Source organism: Hesperophylax consimilis, chromosome 18, assembly GCF_061612785.1.
Source record: "Hesperophylax consimilis isolate HC1 chromosome 18, BYU_Hcon_1.0, whole genome shotgun sequence".
Classification (NCBI taxonomy): domain Eukaryota; kingdom Metazoa; phylum Arthropoda; class Insecta; order Trichoptera; family Limnephilidae; genus Hesperophylax; species Hesperophylax consimilis.
This window is the reverse complement of record NC_142853.1, coordinates 27,468,201-27,494,325: the sequence shown is the minus strand read 5'-3', so window position 1 is coordinate 27,494,325 and position 26,125 is coordinate 27,468,201. Positions and strand designations below refer to the sequence as shown.

At 34.2% G+C, this 26,125-nt stretch overlaps 2 protein-coding genes across 2 annotated transcripts in view; one reads left to right on the top strand and one right to left on the bottom strand.

Moving 5' to 3' along the window:
* eag (potassium voltage-gated channel protein ether a go-go) overlaps positions 1-26,125 on the bottom strand; it is a 356,292-nt gene that overhangs the window by 291,629 nt on the left and 38,538 nt on the right. The window lies entirely within an intron of this gene.
* Positions 16,228-20,794, top strand: LOC149415594 (uncharacterized). Its single transcript, XM_089642472.1, has 3 exons — positions 16,228-16,625; positions 18,476-18,596; positions 19,318-20,794. The coding sequence occupies exons 1-3, from the start codon at positions 16,532-16,534 to the stop codon at positions 19,454-19,456; spliced, it is 354 nt and encodes a 117-aa protein (XP_089498598.1). The 5' UTR covers positions 16,228-16,531; the 3' UTR covers positions 19,457-20,794.

Sequence of the window (26,125 nt, the reverse complement as noted above, 5' to 3'; positions counted from 1 at the left end):
TGCTTCTTTGTGTAATCAGTCAGTAGAGAATGTTCAATTTCTATTTCATATAACTTTAATAATGTGCTTTGGAGTTATTTGTAGAGCCTTAATAAATGCATCGAGCACACCTCACCTATAATATCGTAAATTATTAAGATTGCACAAGAGAAAATTAGACCTTTTCAATATTGAGTACTCACTTAAGTCTATATAATAGGAACGTAAAATATCTTATTGATTTTTTGGAATAACTTAGTGAGTAAAACCTCAAATTGTAATATTTAATTATTGAAGACAATATTAGCGATTCCTAAACGAAAATATGAAACATGTCACATCTAGAACTCGAACCCGGGACCCTTGCCTTGCCGGGCCACCGCTCTACCACTGAGCTAATGGGACCCTATCTCCTTCGGTCATATTTAACTGTATCATACTTCGAATAAGAACTACCAAAATTATCTTAATTTTTCCCACCGGACATTTTTATTGGCAACTATCTTTATGTGTACTATTTTTTTTTAAAATTTCAACGTTCTGAGGTAGTTTTTGGGCAAGAAAATTTAGGCAAAAAACATTTTTGTACGGGAAAAGAATCATTAGAATTTCGAATAAATGTTTCTGTCTAATAAATAAAAAATATTAAGTACATCACAATGTTTCATTCGAACTTTATTTAAAAAATTTTAAACAGCCTAAAAGGTATACATACAAAGGTTAAAATACCTGACCTTCTTATATATTGCACCTCTCTGTGAAAACTTATCTTTATTACATGCTGAACATAATTCAGGATCAATTTGGTATCGAAATCGTCCGCTTAACATTCCTCAGGCTTACATTGAAAAGAACAAAATACCAGGAAAAGATTTATGACATCAACGTGAAAGGAATTACGCGGCTGGCGCCTTGGTGACACGAAACACGTCTCAATTATTATTAAAATACGGGAAATATATGTTTACTGGGTGGTCAGGAAACTATTTTACATACAATACAGCTTTAGGCAGACTGATGGAAGCTAAGCGCAAGCCAAATACTAAGTTTGGTGATCGCGCTTTCGGAGCATCTGGGCCGAAGGCTTGTAATAAACTTTCCGGAACTAAGATCCATAACAAGTCCAACAGAATTCAGGTCTAAACTAAAAACTTACCTTTTTAAGCTGTCATACCCTTAAATTAAATATACCATTCCAGTGAAAGTCCAGTTATATCCAATTATGTCCTAAATCCTGTATCTAAATTTCACTAATAAACAATTAGTTAATGTTAATTAAATGTTAATCTCAAGTGACCTACCAGGTAAGTATTGTTCTGTATATATATTTTTTTTTAATTTAATTAAAAAGAAAGACAAACATTCCCAGGTTACGAATAACCCAACAATGTTTGAAAATCTCCTACTACCACCACAGAAAGCCGAAAATGTTGCTTGTGTTGTGATGGAGGACTTAGCCAGCCGAGGAATCGAACACGCGACGCTCGGGTGAGACCCAAGCTAAATAAATTCCATAAATAGTTAGTTATAACACAGATCACTGTAGAAAAGTATTATATACTTGTACAGCGCCCTTGAGGTGATTTTGCACAAAAATGGCGCAATAAAAATCATGTTTTGTCGACCTTCGTGGCCGAGGGGTAAGGCTCTTGACTAGCAATCAGAAGGTCGCGGTTTCAAATTCTGGCGTACGCAAGTAAATGTATTCATTTAAAATAATTTATTGAATATACTCTCAGTATCGCTCTGGTGAAAGACCACCATTCAGAATTGAAACATTGCTTGACATGGCTTTAGCTGTGTTTGGTGACCAGATATGAATAGCCAGGTGTTCCTCCGCCTTCCTCTTCCCCAACTTATTCCCCTCCCCGCTACCTTCAGCCTCACAATATACCCCAATTGGGGATGCCATAGTCTCGGTGGCTCCATACGGTTGGGAGCAGTTGGGACTGTTGTGCGGTATTATTAAAATAATTGGGAGTTACCGTGTATTCCACTTTTGTTTCTACAAAAAATGTCAAAGTCGTGATGACATAAGACGATTTGCAAAAATGAGAGTTTTTACACTAGTGATGACTTTTACGCCACCTTATAAAAAAATTATATATTTCAGTGCTGTGTGTAATTTTATCGCGAATACCGCAAAAGCGTGCAAAATGTTCTAAACCAGGAATTCACAATGTACGGTATGTTGGGTGGCTGGTGGATGTAAAGATTCCACTCTCGAGAGAGGGAGGGAGATGGCAAAGGTGAAGGTCGGAAAGTACCTTGCTGCTCAGTTCTGGTTCCACGTAGCATCAAACAAATAACCGACACACTTAAATTTAAATCCACAGTAAAAACATTTCTTTTAAACAAATGTCACTACACCTTAAATGAATACCTTACATGAATTAAATACCTCCTTTGTTTTTTAATTTTTATTTACTGTTGTTTATTTTTATTTATTTGTTAACATGTAATTGTTAGGTTATGTAATATAATGTGTATTTGTTGGGTTAGCTGGAAGAAATATGATGTAATCTATAAGCTATACCCTTTGTACTCTGTATTTTTATGCAATAAATATTTTTTTGAATTTGAATATTGTGTTTGAATTTGAATTTGAATTTCGTTAAAAAATGCTGATAATCATCAGAATTTAAATAAATGTATTAAAACAGTGGTGACGGTCTATTTGATATTTCATGCTCCATAGCTCATGACAGAAAATAGTGAAATACCTTAGTGAAAACCTATTATTGGTTAAATAATTTAACACTTACTACACCATACCTTGTAATGATTATAACTGTTGGTTTTCCAAATAAAATAAAATAAAAATAAAATAAAATAATTGACCAAAACGTCAATTATTTACTTTACTTTCAAAATAAGCCTTACTAAAAAAATAAGCGAAAATAACGAACAACAGCAGAATTCAGAGCTTGATAAGGTAGGCGTCACATTACGCTGTACGCATCATGGCTTGGTCTATTTCAGCATATCGCTCGCCATACACTACCAATGGGAATGTATGGTGAGCGATATGCTGAAATAGGCCAAGCCACGAAAATATTGCGTGGTCTGTCACAGGCTTAAATCTTATTTTTGAAGATCACAAAATACAACGCTATTTTTAGAAAGATACCTGGATATTTTCAGGACAGGAACCCTAACCATAAACCTTTTTTTTACATTATACCGTTCTCTGTCCGACTCCGAGTCCTCTTCGTGTGGAATTCCCAATACCCACGTCTGGTTTTTTGGTAAATAGTATACTTCGTGTATTTAAGGCTCCGTAATAATCGGAGAAATAATTTAACGATGGTTTGAAAAGGATATACGTAAATAGGAATGTTAGAGGGAGCGCGCAAAAAAATGAGAAAATGGTGAAAATATTTAATAAAACACGACTCGTTTGAAATAGAGCAAAAATCCCTCGATTAATGCTTTAGTTGCATTTAAAGATACACTGTTATTTTTTCATACCTATAACATATCAAATAACATAACAAAACCTGTTCTCAATAATTTTCGGAGCTTACTTTGCGATTTTTGTGAATTTCATATGACTACCGTTTCGGCTTTACAAATGTATATTTTTTTAGGAACTTAAAAACTTAAAGTGTTAAAAATAAATATTTTATAAATCGGTAGAGATTCGGAAAGTGGAGGCAATATTATTATTATTTATGTGGCTAAATCTCAGTAGTCAGGTGGCTTTAAAACCGATATAATCATTTTTTAACCCCTGCCATAATCACGTCATCAGTAAAGGTCACAAAACGATGGGAGCTCGTTATCTGCACGGATAAAACTTAGAGATTTTTTATTCGCAATCCGGTTAAAAACGGGACTACAGGCCGAATGTTAAATAAATGCCACTGGTTTCGTTTGTTGTAATTACCTACGTTAGTACCTAAAAAAATGATAAAAGTAAGATAAAGTTTCAGAGTCTTGAATTGAATCCACTGATTCAGAGTCAGGGCTCTTACCGCTATGCAACAGCGGTCATCACACAAAAAGACGAGGAAAATCCCTCAGGCGTATTATGCAGATCAATTTACATCCAAACACCCACTGGCTAAACTTGCCCCAGTCTCCGGTTGAGCCCATTATACATGGGACAATAAATAATTTTTGTATAATCAGAACTTGAGGTGATTTTGCACAAAAACGGCGCTATACAAGTCATCCAATTATTATTATTATTATTGTAACTTGAGATAAAAATGATAGCAATTTTATTAATAATAGATTAAATTTGTCCCTTAGTCGTATATCAGCAAATTTCCCAGTTAATTGTTGAAAATCCACAAAATATCTCACTAAATCCTAGTTCCTTGCGTTTTTACATTAACTCCGTGACGGACTGGAAAATATTATTTTTAAATTTACAAATAACAATTTATTTTTAAGGCGATGCACTACGTCATGTAATATTTTAAATTGAGCCGCTATCAATAACAACCCTTACGTAGATGGCAATAAGGTTTAAATTCCCGCTAAACACCATCCGCCTGTTTAGATTTATGCAAGAAAAAAACATGGTCAAAAAGTGCATTTTATTTTATTTTGTGGATGTTCAGGCATAAACATTAAAATTTTTTATGATTTGAAATGATTTTATAAATAACTTAATTTGCCACATTATACAATAAAATCATAACCGAAAATGGGTTCGTAAGTAGGAGATTTTGAACTTTACAGCAGTTTTCATAGAACTTATACATTATTTTTTTCTGGGCTTATAAAAAGACTTATCTAAAAAATACTCGATTATTTCAAAGGTCAAGATGTATTTTACTCGCAGTACTTAATTAAAGTATCTGAAACATTTCTAGACGACCTAATTTTCAAACCAAAAACACATGATTTTGCATTACTACGTATGGCATCGCCTTAAACAAGTTCTGCTGTGTAATTATTACTACGCGTGATGGCTGTTTCGCCCTCTGAAGGCATTAACAAACTGTGTATTACGTTTTCATGTTATTTTCCATTTTTTTTAAATATATTTTCCTTTTCTCTTTAAATGTTACAATTGTTTGTATCTCCTGTAATATGGCAGACTGTGAATGTTCTATCATCCTATTCCTGCTGGATATAAACTTAAATAAATATTATATTATGTAACATGGACATCTCTGCACAGGCTTAGCGCGGGTTTAACCAACTTTTTGCATACCGAAATGTAAAGCATCGAACTCCGTACGTTTTAATCTCGGCCAGGTCCGGTTCCACCTGTCCAGAAGGAAGAGGGTATATACATATATTTTTAAAAGTCGCTTGTTTTTATTTGAAACGATAAAACATACTTTTTGCTTTCTCAGATGTTGCAGAACGGATGTTTGGCAGTTTAAAAACAGAATAAAAGATATTTGAAATCTGGAATGTTAACTCAACGTTATTTTTTGATTTACAGACCATAATAACTGCTTCAGTTATCTTCAATCAAACTGTAAAAATAGCGGGAATACTTGAATTAAGGTACGTAAAAGATCGCGTGAAAGTCTTGAATTCTTGTATAGTCAAAGTGAAATTTGTTCTTTCTAGGTGTGGAATTTTTTGATTGAAGCAAATATGTATAGCTTGAAAGGTCATTTGCATCATAACCTATGTATCTATCGCCAATTAACTACTTGTATACCTAGTCTGGTGCTTCTAAACTCCAAAGACACGTGTGAAAAAACTGAAAGAGAAAAAAAATTCCATATTACTGTCAAAATTAAACACAAATCATTTTAGTGTTAGACACACATTTTTCAAATATTCATTCACTTTATTTAACTCTTTGTAATTATTTTGTAGAAAAATGTGAAATGCGTACTAATTTTAAGTATTTTTATTTATCTTAAAAACTCTTGTTAAACTGCAACTAAGCAGTTTGTCAACGGGATGTTTAATTACACTCTAAATATAAGTATATTAGGAGGTATAAATATAGGATTATTATCATTATTGACACCCATACGACTACCATAATAAGAGTATGAGCCCAGTATGGTATTGAGAAAATCACCAAATATGTAATTATTAAAAATTTATAATAAAAATAAAATATTTAAAAATAACACAATCTAAAATAATACTAGATCTACGTGTATTCAATGTAGCATGAATGTTAAGTTGAATAACAACGATTGATTGATATCATCGCCTAATTTAAAATATCTCCACTTAGGAGCCATGTTTTCAGCATAAAGCTGAATGTATTGTAGCATAGCTATTTCAGATTATACTGTTTATAAATGCAGTCGTAGTCGTTTAGGGTCATCATCAAAAAGCAAAACATTAACATCGTGACAAATATCAATAATGTCTTTATTAAAAATGTTAAATAAAATTGGGCCAAGGAGCGATCCTTGTGGGACACCGGGCAGTAAGCTGACTCGCGGCAATAAAGTGATATGATGAATTTAATTTAACTTCAAGCTTTCTATTATTTAGAAGATTCCCCTTAAGACCTATTTTTTAAAGTTTCACTATCAGAATGGAGAATCGCACTTTATCAACAGCTTTACTAAAATCTGTGTAAATTGAGTCAACTTAATTCACAATTTTTCACAGTACTTGGTAACATATTGAATATTTTAGGCACCGTATACTTCAGGCAGCGTGTCCGTATTTATTGTAACAACAATTATACACAGCAGAACTTATGTAAAAGGAGAATATATGACACGAATGACGACAAAAACATGGCACAACATAATCAAGCGAAACAAATACTCGAGTCGGGCCATGCCAAATGTCAGAATAACGAAACAGCATGTATAAGATGATGTATGAATGTGAATGAAACCAAGACCGAGTTGTTTGGCGGTTCATTCTCTCTGCCATCCCCCTCCGAGAAAAGCCGAGATTGTTTATTAAATATGGGGTGCGCCTTGTTATGGGCAATCACTATACCATAGAAGTAAAAAAATTAACGTCTTTTATTTTCGTCTTTTTAAAGGTACATATTAATATTTTGTATGTTGATTATTCACTATCGTCTTATTAGAAATAAAAATACTAATTTCGGGTATGACTCTGAATATCTGTAAAAAATAATATAATATTTTAAACAGAAAATTTATTTACTCAATATTTTCAAAATTGAAACCGATATTTCCGACTATCCGTGATTTTTCACTAGTCTGCGCTTATTTATTGATATAACTTGCAGTGGGAAAAAAGAGGAAAAAAAACTGAAAAGAGCAATAACTACGTAAATACAGCATAGCAACTCTTGAGAAGTACACTGAGAAGAGATGTTTTCTGTAATGCTTTAGAAATTTAAACGATTTTTTTAACCATCGTTAAAGGAATCTCTAAAGTTGGAATCATGTTTTCTTCCGAACAATCATCTGTGACTGTAGACTAAACAAATATATAAAAGTAAATTTGTGTCGAAAAAAAGAGTAGTATATACGTAAAAAGTTCATTTGGCAATTTATAGAGTTTTTTTGTATATACCTAATTCATTTACAAAAAGTAAAAACATTTTAAAAACTTTTCCTTTGTTCATTATTTCTTTGACCGCCTTCATAGTTAACTGTGTCAAACTGTACTCCTTTGGTAATCTGTTTATTTTGCTACTAAGCAGGAAAGAATGAACGTTGGTCGAAGAGATTCGTGTTGTAGGTGAAAGGAAATGGTTATGGGTAAAATGATCGTAAACAAAATAATCTATTAAACAAAATGATCGGAAACAAAATAATCTATCAAACAAAACGTCGGTTACCTAGGAAGCACAGAGGCCTCTTGAACTATAGATCGAGTCCTTGAAAACGACCCGTTCTTATTTGATAAATTTCAACCATGTACAAATGTTGGGGGCGGGTTTGGTGGATTTCCGGACCATGCAGCAGTGCCTAATGGATCATTGACTTAACGCTATTTCCTCATTGTAATACCGATAGAACAATGACAACATTCTAAATATTTTTTTCGTTTATTTAAAGTAGGGAAATTTATCAAACGGACCGCCCGTTTCTACACGGAGTCGAGGGTTTTTTTCGAGTATTTTAGGGCTGCAGACCAAAATTGCCTGCCAAATTAAACAGTAGGCGCACTTACGATTTGTACAGGGTCAGCTGTTGAGTCCTATTAAAGTATCCTGGCTCCCCGTACTTCAAAATATAACCCCGCCAAATATCAGGTGAGAGATCGCAACACTGAGAGAATACAAGAATGCGCTAAAAAAAGCGCACTAAAGCACGATGATGTCGCCTCTCACCCTCGTACGCCGCGTAAAAGTCTCAAAAACCCTTCAGAATGGAAGGGTCTTCCGATTTTCTTTCACTTCAGAAGATGGGTTGATCCTTGAGTGGCAATCGGCCTGAGAAATGTCCATCTCGTGCACAACCCCACTAAGAGACAACCTGGACTATAAAACACCGGTTCGCCATCAAATAGGATAAGATCCTTCCACACCCGTTGTGCCCACATGATGCACAGGTGGGGTCTTAAAGGGTTGGTGATGGATGAATGCGTTGCAGTGGAGACCACCGAACATGTGACGAAAGAATACCCGCTGCATTAATTCCCCGGTGGAATTGATGACTGGCGCACTGCCCTAAATTTTCCCCTCTGAAACTCCATTCATATGATAGAAGAATCTGCGGGCTCTATGCGGGATTTCATTATTGACACATATTATTATATTATCTCTTCAAAATTTAACCATTTCTATGTAGTTATTTTTACAATTTACGTGGATATTCATTAAATAATATGTCATATTACATGTGTATGCAAATTGCGAATAACCCAGCATATTATTATGTTCTCGACGCCATTAGCATTTTGTTAAATATTTATGTTAGTGATGAATTTGAGAGTGAATCATTTTATTATACTAGGTAATGGAATTCTCAATTAGCCTCGAATGGGCAATCCCAATTCTTGGAATATTTGCGTGGAGTGGAATTAACTAATACGTGTAAATTGTGCTAAGAATTTGATGTTTTATTTATAGTCGGTAGTTGAACCAGGGCTGACGAAAAATTGGATTTTTTTAAAGAAATGCAAGTTTATAAATAATAAAACTTATTTTTACTTGCGTTTCTAATTCTCGAAGCGGCTTGCTTTTACAGATAATTTAAAAGGTGAGATAGAGTGAAAGAAACTCTCAGTATAGCCTTGGTGTAAGACAACCATTTAGAATTGAAACGTGGCTTTGGCCGTGTTTGTTGACCAGATCTGCATAGCCAGATACTACCCCAACTTCCTCTTCTCTATCTCTTTCATCAGCCATACAACATACCTCTATTGGGGAAGCCATAGTCTCACATAGACTCCCTACGATTTGGAGCAGTTGGTCCTCTTGTCCAGTTTCCCATAAAAAATTATAATTAATAATAATAATTTTTATTCCAGGATGTGTGGAGGTTGGTGCAATCCCACACGTCCCATATAGATATAAAAAAAAGTGGGTGTGTCAAGCCTACGCAAGACAGAAGTGAAACTTCTTTTGTTAAACCGTATGAACCACAATCAATTACGTATTTCACTCGTATTACACTCACGACGCAGTATACTAACCAAGCAGCTGATGCTTGGCGTGGCGCAGTTCGCTGGTGTCTGAGAGAGAGGAAAGAAGAGAAGAGAGAGAACGTTCGTGAGCGGCTCCCCCACCTCAACAAGCGCATATGGTGAGAGAGGGACAGTGAACGGTGAGCGGTGGTGGGGGTACCCGCATTTTCGTGTCGATCCTGACTCGGTTTTACTCCGTCCCCGAATTACGCGCCTAAAGAAGTTTCACTTCAATATAATATATTTTTAAAAATAATGTACAATGTACAGAAATAGAATCCCACACAAGATCGCGTAGTGCGCTCTAGCGAACGGATATTTTATCAGAGGGAGATAGTTTTAATTTTTTTTTCTGTAAATTATTACATATTATCAAAATAAATAAATTAATTAAATAAATGTAATACAATTATCATAATATACGGATTAGATAATAATTTTAATCCAACACAATAACGCAAAGCGCGCTCTAGCGGAGTAATGTTTTATCACAGTGAGATAAGTGTTTTTATTATTTTGCAATATTATTTTCTTTTAAAAAATGTTCTGACCTACTAAAAAATAAGATATTGAATGAAAAAGGCGTTAAAAACAAAAAAATAATGTGCGATGGCCGAGAATCGAACTCGGATCAACTGCTTGGAAGGCAACTATGCTGACCATTACACCACCAACGCCAGTTGTCGGGATGAGCTAAGAAGCATTTATATGTTACTTCAAAACTTTGAAAATTATTACATATTATCAAAATAAATAAATTAATTAAATAAATGTAATACAATTATCATAATATACGGATTAGATAATAATTTTAATCCAACACAATAACGCAAAGCGCGCTCTAGCGGAGTAATGTTTTATCACAGTGAGATAAGTGTTTTTATTATTTTGCAATATTATTTTCTTTTAAAAAATGTTCTGACCTACTAAAAAATAAGATATTGAATGAAAAAGGCGTTAAAAACAAAAAAATAATGTGCGATGGCCGAGAATCGAACTCGGATCAACTGCTTGGAAGGCAACTATGCTGACCATTACACCACCAACGCCAGTTGTCGGGATGAGCTAAGAAGCATTTATATGTTACTTCAAAACTTTGACTAGATCAAATGAACTTTAATCGGTGGTGGGGGTACCCGCATTTTCGTTTCGATCGTGACTCGGTTTTACTCCGTCCCCGAAAATTCATTACGCGCCTAAAGAAGTTTCACTTCAAAAACTTTTTAAAATGCAATAATAGATAAAGAAGAATAAATTAACAAGGACAACTATGCAGGGCGTGGTCTTGAGTGAGCTTGGGCCCAGTGCTCACTCAGGAGTGGCGCTTGGTGCCGGTAGGCTGCGGTCATCAACGTGTTGGCGGAGGCCATTAGCCGCATCCTGGCTCCAGTGACTCGGTGTCATCATCATATAAATCTAAATTATTTTTCTTTTATATCCTGGATACATGAAGTTGGTAAATGCGTGTTATGGAGGCATTACGTGAGCTTACGATTCGTCCACAGCCTTAAATTACTTGGTAATAATTTATTTCAGATTTCGCCACCTGTTCGTTTTCGCGCGTCCCTGTATTCAACTGTTATCTGTTTCACCTTTAAGTGGCATCTTCATAAACAACGCCATAAATTATGTTATTTCTCGCGCGAGGGTCAAAAATCTGCGAATTATTCGATCCGACCAACGGGCGACGGCGCCAAGAACAGCACAGAACATCCGGTCTGAGATTTAGTCATATTTCTTCTACTCGTACATTGAACGGCATTCCTCCGTGGCACTCTTTTATCACAAATAAAGTGCTCCGAGGATTCACATTTAGCGACCTTGGTACGGTAGCAAGGTCGAGTCGTAGAAACAAAAATAGACCAGGTGGAGTCAATTTATTTACCTGGAGTCATAAAGAGCCCATTCCACTGTCTCTGTTTGTGCGAATCATTGGTGTTTTTTTTTAAATGTGGCTTGCTTTTAGATCTAACTATTCAAATTCAATTTAACGATGTTTAAACTCGAATTTAATTATCTATTGTACTTCATTCCCATCAGCAACAATTTTCAAAATACTCCTTTTTCCAAAATTTGAAGACATATATAAAAAAGAACCAATTTTATAAATATTTAAAGATAACACATTTATGACGGGTTGTTTCACAGAATTTGAACAGTCATCAAAGTTAAAAGTAAAGTTCTGTTATATTTTAATCATGGGCCGGTGCTTCACAGTACTTGGATAATAAACTTGAAATTTGAAAACGTGTTCAAATTCTTTGATTCAACCCGTCCTAAGAGTCATACGAGCTAGAATTGTTTTAAAATTTGATAATAATACATTTTTTAAATTGTACATTTTCCGTAACTGACAAGATTAATAAAAAGAAGCTGAAATGGTTCGGACAAGTAGAGGGGAAGAAAATAATGTCGGAAGAATAAATGATTCACAACTCGTTATGTCTATCTTATTGTTTGTGTTAAAAAGAGGTTAAGGGACACCCATTAGGATTTTAAGTGGCCGGTGACATTATTTGTTTTGAAATATAAACAAGGAAGAACTTGATAATTTGTGTGACCTTCATCCACGACAACAATTTTTTTGAAGAAATAACGCAATTAAAAACTTAAGCGACTATGTGATAACGCCTGACCCGAGCTGACATCATAGCCATGACCCCCTGGAGCTATTTTGATTATGCCAGTGCATGGTAACTGTACATTCGTCGGCACTTTGACATGTGGGTTTACATTGATATTAACTTACTGTCACATTACTCTAAGGTCACTCCTCGCTTATGAACGCTACATCCAGTGACGGTTCTTCCCTTAGGTCAATTAGTGTTTGGCCCCACAAAATTATAAGACAACAATAATAATTAATTTTGTGCATCAAAACAACTAGTCTTATTTATTTATTTGAAATGTACCGTGGAACAGCAGAGCTGTGAGCGGCGGCGGCGAGTGACGAGCAGTGACATCTGTTGTCTCTAATAGAAGCTTACAAGTCAATTTAAAGAATTTCCCCAAGTTGGCATCTTCTGTCTCTATGCACGCCATAGAATAAACGAGATGGCACTATGTCTTTCGTCGAAGTAAAAATTAGGTACTGAAGAAAGCTTAGGGACGCTTAGGTCATGGCCGTGAAGGAGACAGCACGATTAATATTATATGTTTTAAAGAGATGGTGACATATACATATGTCGGTTTTTCATTTTATACGCTTGTTTCGCACCCAGTATCTTTGGATACTGCGGACGGTTATGTTGTGCACGTTGTGCACTTTGTTATGTTGTGCACGTAAACGTAAGCGTAATCTCTTAAAAATAATTTGCCGTAAGTACATGAATTGTGTATTTATTTCCAATTTACTACATTAACATAATATGTATTTTGAGTCGCGGACTTACAATTCGATATAGATAATAATGTATGGACATTTTTCACAATATCAAATAAAGATTAGTCACACATTTTTTTCAAATGACCGCCTGGATCCCTGGAGCCGCCTCTGGCTACAGCAAAGGCTTTTCAAAAGAAAGTGACATTGGAGATCTTTTGACGGAATGCATATGTCTCAACTCTCAACACAGGTAACATGATTAAGTTATTTTATATAATGTAACAACATCTTATTGTTGTATTCGAAAACTTTCACACAAGGCCCGAAGATAATATGATGAAGAATTGGTTAATGGTTGTTGCTTTTGACTGAGCTCTAGCTTAGCTAATACGCGATGAGATGTTGAAATCCAGCCGACCGTTCAGCATGTGACCCAATCTGCCAACACTTGTCAGCTGAGGAATTTTAATGATTCGATCGATGGCTCCAGTGAAATGGGCAAGCACCTTGTTTTGATTACGTGAATGTGGGTTTTCAGAGCTTTAACAGCCCGTTTGATAGCCGAATACATAAGTTATGAGCCCAAAGCCGGATCTGTATTAAGGTGCCGTAAACAAATTTGCAAACAATTTTTATGTCACATTTATGCTGTCCGCAATAATCTGGCGCCTAGCTGTGCCATTCATAATCTTTTATTGTAATGCATATATTAAAGCAGAGATAAATCTATTAAGTTCAGCGTCAGTCCAATCTTGCCAAATAATGGAATACCTACGTATTTATAAAGATTAGAAACAATAATGTTATTAATAAATGAAATGTATGAACCAGTCTTAAAATTTCCGTTAACAAGTTGAAACCGGCCCAATAAATAGTGTAGTAATTAATTACTAACAATGGGATTCCACCACGAATTAGTGATTTCAAAATAGAAATATTAGCAACATTCATTATAATACATACAATAAACCGTCATAATGAAACTTTGCATGTCTTATCGAGGTTTTCTAAATACATTTTCAGACCGGTCGGTGGCCGAGTTGACATCGCGTTTAGTTGACAGCTTACTGTGGTGGTAGTAGGAGATTTTCAAGTATTGTCAGGTTATTCGTAACGACGAAGTGATTCAAATGCTTCAGTTTTTCTTTCAATAATTTTGAAATGCCAGTATGGCAACACCTGCCATGAGTCATCCCAGTAGTTCGGTACGTTTGTTGACTTTGGTGCAAGAGACCACTCCAGTTAAGGGATACTCTTTCACCTCTTCAGCAGTACTCTCTCGACCCATCGTCTTGTACCGCAATGGGAGGGATTGATTCATATGTATGTCACTCCTAGACCCACTGACCCCCAACTTCCCAACCTTCCTCTCCTTCATTTCCTTAAAATAACCTTCACACAGCATCCCCAAAGTTGATATAGGTTTTGAAAAAATTTATTTTCATCGGGGCCTCATGTGTATAAAGAAAATTTAAAAAATTTGGGACATATGAAAAGTCAGAAATACAGTAGAAATTATGTTTGAATGTATGTATATTGTATAATGTTTCAATGTACGTATGATTTTTTCTTGCCACTAATTTTCTCATATTTGGCTGCTATTTTTTTTAATTATCACAAGGTTCTAAAAAATTGGTTTGTAAACGAGATAGTGTCTCCGATAAACATATCCGATTTTTGTATATATGGGATACCGATCGACCTTTTCTATTTATATGGGATACCGATCGACTTTTTCTATTTATATGGGATACCGATCGCCTTTTTCTATTTATATGGGATACCGATCGCCTTTTTCTATTTATATGGGATACCGATCGACTTTTACTCATAACCTTCAAATTAAAGTTATTCAAATAAAAACTTAATGCTAAAAGCATTTAATTAACCCATTTGATAAACTGAATGTCGTCCCTTTTTGGATTTTCTATGGACCAATTGTAATTTTTCAATCTGTATAGACTTCTAGACGCACCTCGAATGGTAAATACTTCAGAGTAGAAGTATACCGAAAGAATATTAACGTCACCACATGTCCATTAGTCACAATTTCATTAAGATACTGATCAACAATTTAACATTGTTGCTTATACGACTACCATACCGACTTAAAATAAATATTTTGTCAATAATATTATTTGTATGCTAAATAAAGCAGCAGCACACAATTTGACTGGTTTGGTTTTTCCGCCACCCTTTATTATCTTTCATTTCATCAGCTGCATCATCTGTATACTTTTCTTTTCCTTTTTTCGACTGCGCCAACTGTGATTTTGCGCTTATTTGCGTACCATTATTCTCCTTTTTCAGATGTGAGGCGATGGTCATTGGGTAAATATTTTATTTCAGTTAGTAAAAGGAAGAGTTGTTGGTTATTTGTTTGTTTTTCCACTAGACAATGATATGCATTTGGAATGGAGGATATAAAGACCACGAGCCCAACAGTCAAACGCCTTTTATTGCATAGCAAGCTGTGTTATTCTTTTCGTTAATGCGTTCCTTAAAATCACCATTACGGAAACTAAAACTTTGGACAATCCTCCACTCCTGCCAATTTTCTTCTAGTTCCTTTTGCCAGAGGATGCTGTTTTGGCTTCCACGTTGCAGCCATCTATGTTTATTTTTGTTATTTGTTTTTGGGGTGTTATGCCGTGTTGCGCTAACTCTTTCTTTAGCCAACGTTTCGGACAACGTTACAGTGTCCATCATCAGGGCAGATGTGAAGAAGGAGTTAGCTCAACACGGCATAACACCCCAAAAACAAATATCCACCCCAAAGAAAAATACTTTTGGCCGTGAAAATCATATATATGTTTAGATCTCTCGACAACCCTTAATTCTGCAAGCTTATTAAAAAATCTCTTTGGTATTGACAATTTCCTTGTCATATTTTCCATGCCTAGCGGAGCTGTTCTAATTTAATAACTCTTGTTATTAACATTTTGAAACTGTCAAAACATTTAAAATTCGTATTTGAACAACAAAACAGTCAACATTTTATTGAGAGACAATATAAAATCTTCCACTATAATAAAGCAATTTATTCCAAAGATAACACCGATACGCTAATTTTGAAATCCGTGTTCTAAGTTAAACCGAGATACGGGGTTGGTATTTGAATCCGCATTCTCTGGGTGTATAAACTGTATAAGCTAACGCGGTACCCGTTTACCTTCCTGCGTCACCGGCAATCAATGGCATTAGTGAAATGGAAATAAATTACACCTTGTTTTGATTACATGAATGTGGTTTTTCAGAGATTTCTAGACACCATTTAACGTCTGCATACGTAAGTTATGGTCCCAATAACCGGATCCGAACGAAGAAGATCCCGTAAACAAATTGAACACGAACGAAGCAAACAATTTGTGACGTAGTTCTCTCCAATATTAAATGGTGTTCGGTCGAATGGAGGCTCCATTAGAGTCTGACTCTTGTGTTGATAAGACGTGCTTGAGAACAAACCTTCAAACAAACTTAAACTTATTTCACGCTTTGTTTTGAAGATTAACTCAGAGTAAACTAAATTTAACCCTAAAAATACTACAAAAAAGATTTTTTTTAATTAATCAGTTGAAAGTGTACACAATTATTACGAAAAATTTGATGACTTCTTGAACTTAATAAGTGAGATATTGTAATCATCGTGTTGTGTTTAAATAACTGAATCATCAGCAACAGCTGTTCATCTATTCAATTGAAAGATATTAATTAATATTAACAATGATGATGTTCGTCCAATTGTGCGCCCTGAGTGCCGTGGTGTTCCTGGGAACAGAGGCGAGTGTATTCTTCGAGAGAAATACTAAAGATAAATGTAAGTAAACAAATCTTTGTTTTCTATTTCCTAAAGTCAATAGGCCAGGTGGCCTTAGCACGGGTAAAGCACCGAGTGAGGCCCACGTTATAAAATAATGGACCAAGGGGCCTCAGCATGGGTAAAGCACCCAGTGAGGCCCACATTATCAAATAATGTATTAAAATATAAGTATTGTACCAAATTAAAAATAAAATCTTTAATCATGTATTAAAATTGGCAAGACCAAATGTGTAAAATCAAACATTGATCGCTTATGTATCTCCACTTCTCCTTACAATATAAGGGTTTTTAATTATTAGGGTTTTTTAATTCATCAGTCGTGATCAGTTTTAAGAGTGGATCATTCCTTTCATCTGAATGAGATTGATTTTTTTAATCTCTGTAAACTGAGCAACTTTTATCAGATTTCCCTCTCTTGCAATGTTTTTATTACGTTACAGTTCAAATATGTTACCAATTTTGCAAATAATCAATTACTAACTAACGATACAAAATATATATTTACGTAACTGCTAAATATGTAACTTACAATTGCCAGTTAGGGTTGGTTATGTAAATAACTCTATAACTTCCATCGGATCGTTTAGTGCGTGTAATATCATTGTGTTTAAATTAAAATACTAAACAGTAAACAGAGCACTACATATTGAAACATGACATTTTTTTTATAAGTTTTCCGAGATATATTTTCAATTAATCAATTGTTTTGTATTTTACTATTATTAAAACATTATTATGCATTCTTAGTTTGTTTATTGTTCATTCAGCAATAACTTAAATATGTAGATATCTTTTATTAATTATTACCGATTGACCCACACGTGTTCCCATTGTTTTACACCTCCGCATTCTGGGGAAAAATCCAAATGATTCATATCGAGGATCGTAATCCAGCTAAATACTAGTATTACTACATAGAGTTCCAAAGACTAGGTCATTATACGTCTTCAAACAGGATACAGCATGAAAAATTTGGAACCATAACTCTAAGAATAGAGTCTACAAATCACGATTTGTTGAATCATTCTTGTGCAAATTTTTCAATTGCAAGTTAAAAGAGATCTTTGCGATAATTTTTTTTTTCTTATCCACTTGTTCTGCAAACTTGGCTAGTGATGGCATGGACCAAAGAGTCTGACTAATGCCATACTAATGACGCATCTCGTTCCCATTTTGGATTAATTATCATTACTAATCTTGAGATGATTTGATCGCGGAGTTCGTGCGCTCATTAACATAAAATTATAATAGCAAATGAATCATTTATACGTAGAACTTCTAATTTAGTATCGATGGCGGACTTCCTAAATGTTCCAAGTTGAGACAAGATAAAGACCGCAGACCTCGCGTTGCGGCAAAAGGTTGTACGAACCTAATTATGAAAAAAAAACACAGATTATTTTAAGTAACAATGGTTATTTTAACCAAAGTAAAAACTAATTAAGCTTATCTTGTTTATGATAAAACACATCTTGGTGAAATATTTAAATAAATTATTTTTCTTGCAATAACAAATAACAATAATAACATCAATGCTATTAAGCACGACTTATTTTTAACTCAACGTTCATAATTAGCATCGATTATAACATCTCTTATTGAACAACAAGGATATGTTTTGTAGAAAAACAACAACAGATTATAAGCAAACGTTCTGAATGAGTACGTTTGCAGTAACTATTTACAATACCATGGGCACTGTTAATAAACCCAAAAAATGACGAAAGTCAATAACAATTGATCTTAATACTACCTAGATTTTGTCCTGAGATTCGTTAGGACGAAATAAATAATATAATAATTGTATTAAAGATCAAAAATTTATATGATTTTTTTATTTATTTCAGATAACACTGGGATGTGCTTTTCGACGGTTTTTCAACAGTCGATCAAAGTTGGAAAGTCCTACCCAACTCCAAACTGCGGTGAAATGTATTGCGATGAAGACTACATCATTTCTTATGCTGGGTGAGTTACTTTCATTGCTCATCGTTTGACTATAATTAATATAAACAATGAATTCCAAATATCTTTCATTAGAAGCAACAACAAACTCTGTAGGTTGTAGACAAGTTAATTTATATATAATTTTCAATAAATTGGCAATATTTTAGGAAAAATTTCGGTACTTTAATATTCAAAATCTTTGTAGACATTTCGTGGTGTTTTATTCATAAACGTGTTATAGAGTAATCGCAATTGTAATGGCTGATATTCTTTTGAAAATTTAGTTACGCAATTATCTTTTAATGATGCGTTACCTAAGAGTACTTTAGTCATGCAAAGATTAACAATTTACCGCCACTCAATTTCATTGATATTAGAACAACATTTTTCTCAATAACACCGAGATGTATTAATAGATTTGTTTTCACGATACAATAATTGAACACGTTTAAGTAGTTGTTTAAAACATCAATAAAAAATGGTTTTAAGTGGTTGTTCAAAATAACTTTATAGTAGGAACAACTCTTTTGGTCCATTAGCGTCAAAAATAATCTTAATTGGTGGAAACATGAGCCTTTTATTACGCCCATTATGTCTCTCGCACCTTCGGGCTCAACCGTCAAAGGTTTAATTAAAGCCCTAGACCGGTCTTTTGTATTTAAATATAATCCTCAGCTGCCTAGACCAAGTTTTTTTTATTACGTTTTCAATTTACTAATGATTCTATTTTCCTCGTTTGCAGGTGTATATCTGGCAACATTCCTAAGGACTGCGTAGAAACAGAAGAAGTCAAAAACCTTTCCTATCCTGCGTGCTGTCCGGTCAATTACTGCTTTAAGGACATCAGTGAAAATCAGGACGAAGGAAGTCTCATAATTTAAATCTAAAAATGTTGATGAACAAAAATCACACTAATAACCACCTCCGATTCCGGAAACATCATGAACTTGGTTGAAGTGTCAACATAGTTTTATCGTAATGCATATGATATGAAACACACTGATTAAACCATAAAAATGAAAACCTTTCGATGTCCAGTGAAGAATATAAGAAGACATCCTTCTTAGCGTGTTAAATAGAAGAAGTAGAAGACAATAGAATACATAGAGTATAATTTATTAAAAGTGACAGAAGTTAGAGGAAAGGAATTTTTAACCAATCTGTAATCAAATTGATCAATTGACCTTTTGGAAGAAAAACGCCTAGATGACATTGCATAATTCAAAAGTAACCCTTCTCAATCTTTCAAGATCTCTCCCAAAAAGTGTCCATTCTGAATAACTTATCCGCAAACTACCTTCGTGGCTTGTGGAGAGGTTGGCCGTAGTTTTTCACTGTCCAGAAGTCTAGATTAATAACAGGACATAAGAATTTTTCCATAGATAATTTGTAGTAATCCGACGTCTTAAACTCCCACCTTTTAAAGGCTTCGCATGGTAATATATTATTAGCTAAGGCTGTCGCATCCACGAGAAGTTATTTCGAACACGGTAAACTTAAAACTCGTTTACACACAGCATAATATAATAGTCGATCCTCAGTTGAAAGGTCAAGCGAAGAATGGAAATGGTCGACAGTGATGGATGAAGTTGGTTAAAGAGGCCACGGCCGGCTGACGAGACTGATTTAGATAATAATGCTAATTCACGAATAATTATAATATTGATAAAGACATTGTTTGCGAGCAACCTACGTGGGCATCGGGCGCACGAAACATCAATGTATGTCCTAGAACTGTTTAACGGATCGAAAACTTTGAATTGAATTAGGACGAATTGATCAACTCAAGCTTACAATGACGAGTCAAAGTTTATCCCAAAATCTAAACTATTCCTGCTTGTCTGAATATTAAGACAAAAATTATTTGGGAAGTTAGTTCATAATATTATATTTGCTATTTATTTGACCAGTTGATGTTTTTTAACTTTGAGATTGAAAAGTCTCCGAATGAAAAGTTTAAAACAAAGTTTCGAAATGTTTTAAGAATAAGTTTAATTATTAGTCAAATAACCAAATACCTAAATATTAAGGACTTTCCTATTTCATAAAATTAGTTGTATCCAACATATTCCTGTGAAATTCGGGTATTTATTTATTCTCTAAATCTAAAAAAAATCATCTTTAATAATGTTTAATATATTATTCAATCATCCTAAATGTATTTTAAAATTATAAATTAATTTATCATTATATTATAGTAATTTATTTTCAAGAAATAAAAAATATGTTTCCTGATACATATAAATTGTTTTATTTTTACATCCTCATTATGAAAATATCACATTCATTGATTAAGAATAAATGTGAATATCATTGAATTGAATCAGGAACCTTCATCAATATACATAAATTATACAAATCATTAGTTGCAAATTATATTTTTGCATTGGTTTTAAATATTATGTAATATTGATTCATATTCAAAATGAAGAGTGAGAGCCGCTAAGGAATCGAAAAAAACTGTAGATCTTAGAGGGAGACCTTTACTATTAGATAATTAATTTTTGAGGAAAGAATGCATACATACACCATTATAATCATCAATGCAACAACCTTAAAGAGTCTTAGGACGTTTTGTTTCACAGAAATTGAATAATTCATCAAATTTCAAAGTCATTTTCAAGTTCAGTAAAAGTTCTGTTATTATATCATAATGGGCCAGTTGTTTCACAGAACTGAAATAATAACAGAACTCGAATATTAACTTCGAAATTTGATGAATCCTTCAAATTTTGTGAAACAATCCATTCTTTGTGTCCATTACATATAAACGCTTCCTCTTCTACCGGTCTCAGCTACATCAAATCCTCCAACTGTCCTACCTACCCAATGTTGGATAGAAAACCTTAAAATCAAATCCTCCAACTGTCCTACCTACCCAATGTTGGATAGAAAACCTTAAAATCAAATCCTCCAATTGTCCTACCTACCCAATGTTGGATAGAAAACCTTAAAATCAAATCCTCCAACTGTCCTACCTACCCAATGTTGGATAGAAAACCTTAAAATCAAATCCTCCAACTGTCCTACCTACCCAATGTTGGATAGAAAACCTTAAAATCAAATCCTCCAATTGTCCTACCTACCCAATGTTGGATAGAAAACCTTAAAATCAAATCCTCCAACTGTCCTACCTACCCAATGTTGGATACAAAACCTTAAAATCAAATCCTCCAACTGTCCTACCTACCCAATGTTGAATAGAAAACTATCCTAAAAAAATTGTCCTACCTACCCAATGTAATACCCAAGGTGTAAGATTATTGCACGATGTCAATAAAGTTCATTGTTAAAACATTGTGAATATATTTTAACCAATTTTATATCAAATGCATCCAGAATCTGGCAGACTGTAGCCCCAACTGCGACGGGTGAGTTCTTTTTATCCTATACTCCAATCTGGTCTTTTCTTATATTCCAGAAGCCCAGGTTTAAACATTAAGAAATACTGTCTATCAAGTTTAGCGGATGCATTTTTTTTTTTTTTTTTTTTTTATTTATTCTTTAATATATTTGTTATACAATGGTATAGTATATTGTCCTCCACGCTAGGAGTTCACCTGTGTTGTGGAGGACTTTTTCAATTTTAAGGTTATATAATTCTAAAACAATACAGTGGAGTTGGTTATACAGAGAAACATTAAAAATTAAAATATAAAATCGATTTTCCATAGTTATAACAGCAGTTTTTCCATAGTTATTCCAAAAAAGTGAAATATAAAAAAAAAAAAAAAAATATTAAAAGGATTGTAGCCAGTTCCATATGTGTTTTATGTGGTCAATACAAGTTTGTGTGGCTAATAGGTTATTTTGTTTAAAGTTGACTCTTGTGTGTTCATTTATGGTGCTAAAGAGTCCATGGAACAACAAAAGGTTTAAGTAATCGTCACTTTGTGGATGTTTTTTTATTTTCTAAAATGTTTATATTCATATCTCCTATTAAGCAGATATTTTTTGTTTTTTCATTTTGATAAGTTGATTGTCTAGGGACCTTAGAAAGGGAAATATGTTTTTTTTATAGAAGGTGATCGATACATAGCTAAAATACATATGTCATTATTTATGATTATTTCAAAGCCGTTTGCGTCTGTGATATCAATCTCCGTTATAGTTGAATGTAGATGTTTTTTTGCAGTAAATTACAATACCGTCATTTTGTTTTTTAATATTTTTTGAGTGAGTGACCGTATAATTAGGTAATTGTATTGGTGTGAAGAATTATATCTAGCCAACATTCTGTGAGGATTATCACGTCAAATTCTGTCTCCAATTGTAGAAGTACGACAGTGAAATTGTCAAATTTTTTGAGATACTGCGTATGTTTTGGTGTAATATTTTTAATTGTTTAGCCATGGTAAGATTAAAATTATCGGATGGAAGTGTACGATTTTGGGATAGTAATTTAGATCATCTTTATTATATCGTCGGAGTGTTTAATATAAATTATTTTATCTTTTTCGGCTTTCCTCGCCATAACCTTTCCATCTTTGGTCCACACAAATGCATATCCCTTTGTGATGGCTTGTTGTTTTGTTTTCCATAGTAGTTCCTTTAGATATGGTGACAGGATTTCACTGATGTAGATTTTTGAGTTTAGCCCTGGGGATGTTTTGTATTTGACTTCTCTTTTCTTAGAGAGCAAAAGCTCACGTAATTTAGGATTATTGAATCTAATTTTGATTTTCGGATGGTCCCTTTGTTTTGTTGACGTTGACGCTGCAGACGGTCCCCCTGGCTGAGCCTTGGCAGTAGTTGGATGTAGTCTGACGGCCTGTAGAATGTCTTCCGGAAGGATCTGAATGTCCGCTGTTTCGGCTATTGACCTTACTATTTCAAGTATAGATTCATCCGCTTTAAGAGGTACTCCGGATATTTCTAACGAGTCTGCCAGCATTCTATGGTCGCTTTCGGCAGCCCGTATTTCCAGATTCTTTAGTAGAATACTTTTTTCGTTTAATGTTTTTTTTAATGTTTCGATATCTGTCATCATTGTTTTTTCCGAGAGAATGGATTGGTCTATTTTTCCTATTAACTCATCATATTTATTACAAAGAAAGTCTATGGTTTTTTGTCTTTCTGCTGCTTCAAGGTTCATTTTTTTGAAGAGTTCGTTTTTTAATTCATCTATTTTTGTGTCTATGTGCGACAATAGTCGATGTGTTAGGTCTTCGAGTAATTCGGCTGTATGAGGAGTAGGAGATGCACTGGTGTTTTTACGTGATTTCGACATTTTTAAATTTGTGTTTATGATTTGGTCGATAGATGTCACTTTAAATAAGTTAAATTTAGTTCTATTGCCTTCAGTTCCAATTATTTAAGTAGTCACTGTAATCTATTTTCAAGTAGTTTAGGTTATTAAGCTAATTGAAGTGAACCTTCTTTAGGCGCGTAATGAATTTTCGGGGACGGAGTAAAACCGAGTCACGATCGAAACGAAAATGCGGGTACCCCCACCACCGATTAAAGTTCATTTGATCTAGTCAAAGTTTTGAAGTAACATATAAATGCTTCTTAGCTCATCCCGACAACTGGCGTTGGTGGTGTAATGGTCAGCATAGTTGCCTTCCAAGCAGTTGATCCGAGTTCGATTCTCGGCCATCGCACATTATTTTTTTGTTTTTAACGCCTTTTTCATTCAATATCTTATTTTTTAGTAGGTCAGAACATTTTTTAAAAGAAAATAATATTGCAAAATAATAAAAACACTTATCTCACTGTGATAAAACATTACTCCGCTAGAGCGCGCTTTGCGTTATTGTGTTGGATTAAAATTATTATCTAATCCGTATATTATGATAATTGTATTACATTTATTTAATTAATTTATTTATTTTGATAATATGTAATAATTTTCAAAGTTTTGAAGTAACATATAAATGCTTCTTAGCTCATCCCGACAACTGGCGTTGGTGGTGTAATGGTCAGCATAGTTGCCTTCCAAGCAGTTGATCCGAGTTCGATTCTCGGCCATCGCACATTATTTTTTTGTTTTTAACGCCTTTTTCATTCAATATCTTATTTTTTAGTAGGTCAGAACATTTTTTAAAAGAAAATAATATTGCAAAATAATAAAAACACTTATCTCACTGTGATAAAACATTACTCCGCTAGAGCGCGCTTTGCGTTATTGTGTTGGATTAAAATTATTATCTAATCCGTATATTATGATAATTGTATTACATTTATTTAATTAATTTATTTATTTTGATAATATGTAATAATTTACAGAAAAAAAAATTAAAACTATCTCCCTCTGATAAAATATCCGTTCGCTAGAGCGCACTACGCGATCTTGTGTGGGATTCTATTTCTGTACATTGTACATTATTTTTAAAAATATATTATATTGAAGTGAAACTTCTTTAGGCGCGTAATTCGGGGACGGAGTAAAACCGAGTCAGGATCGACACGAAAATGCGGGTACCCCCACCACCGCTCACCGTTCACTGTCCCTCTCTCACCATATGCGCTTGTTGAGGTGGGGGAGCCGCTCACGAACGTTCTCTCTCTTCTCTTCTTTCCTCTCTCTCAGACACCAGCGAACTGCGCCACGCCAAGCATCAGCTGCTTGGTTAGTATACTGCGTCGTGAGTGTAATACGAGTGAAATACGTAATTGATTGTGGTTCATACGGTTTAACAAAAGAAGTTTCACTTCTGTCTTGCGTAGGCTTGACACACCCACTTTTTATTATTTGTGTAGAGCAAGTAACAGAAAAAAAAAACTTTTTGAAACAGTAGGATTCGAACTCACTTCGTTCAGATATCTCTCCTGTCTAGACTGCCGCTTTCGTGACTGTTCACGCCACTGCGCTATTGACCGCTTATGACGTAGTGTGAAATAGGTGCAATATGAAATTTCTTGGTAGAGAACTTTTATGAAATTAGCTGATGGATTTTTTCGACAATAATCACTGTCACTTTGTAGAGATTGATCACTTGGAATCACTCGAAATCACTTAATGAAATCACTAAGGGTTCACAGTCCGTACAATTTAACTGTAATTTATCTTCATGTAAACGTTTACTGATATCTTGTTTGTTTTTTTTTGAATTATACGCTAAATTCGGATAATTTTTGTGGAGCAATATTTTTGCGTGCGCTCTATGTGACGGTTGGTAAGTTTTTTTTTATGCATTGAAAGTTAATTGTCCGTTATAACGTTGCAATTATCATAGTTCTGGGACTGCCTCTTCGGGTGTGTTACGTAGGGCTTATTCCAGCAGCACCTTCCAAATAAATAATAATGTGTGATGATTTTTCAGTATTTTTTAGTGAAATTAACAAAATGTGTATGTACGTAATAAAGATACACAAAATCAAATTCCAGCAAAGCCTCGTGGTAACAACATAGAACATAAAATTCTCGGTATCTTCTTTCAGCAAGCACCAGATCACTATAATTTCTATCATTAACGAAGTGATTATTCAAAATCACAAGCTTAGGATACAATGAAACCAATTACGCTTAAAACAACAAAGAAAAATCAGATTAACGCAGGAAACTCCCGGCAGACATTCTCTGCAGAATCATGAATATTAATGAACAC

Excerpts from the sequence above, each read along its gene's own strand:
- LOC149415594 (XM_089642472.1), top strand. The coding sequence starts at position 16,532 with ATGATGATGTTCGTCCAATTGTGCGCCCTGAGTGCCGTGGTGTTCCTG. Across the intron at positions 16,626-18,475 it reads GAGAAATACTAAAGATAAAT|ATAACACTGGGATGTGCTTT; the intron begins GTAAGTAAACAA and ends TATTTATTTCAG. Across the intron at positions 18,597-19,317 it reads TACATCATTTCTTATGCTGG|GTGTATATCTGGCAACATTC; the intron begins GTGAGTTACTTT and ends CCTCGTTTGCAG.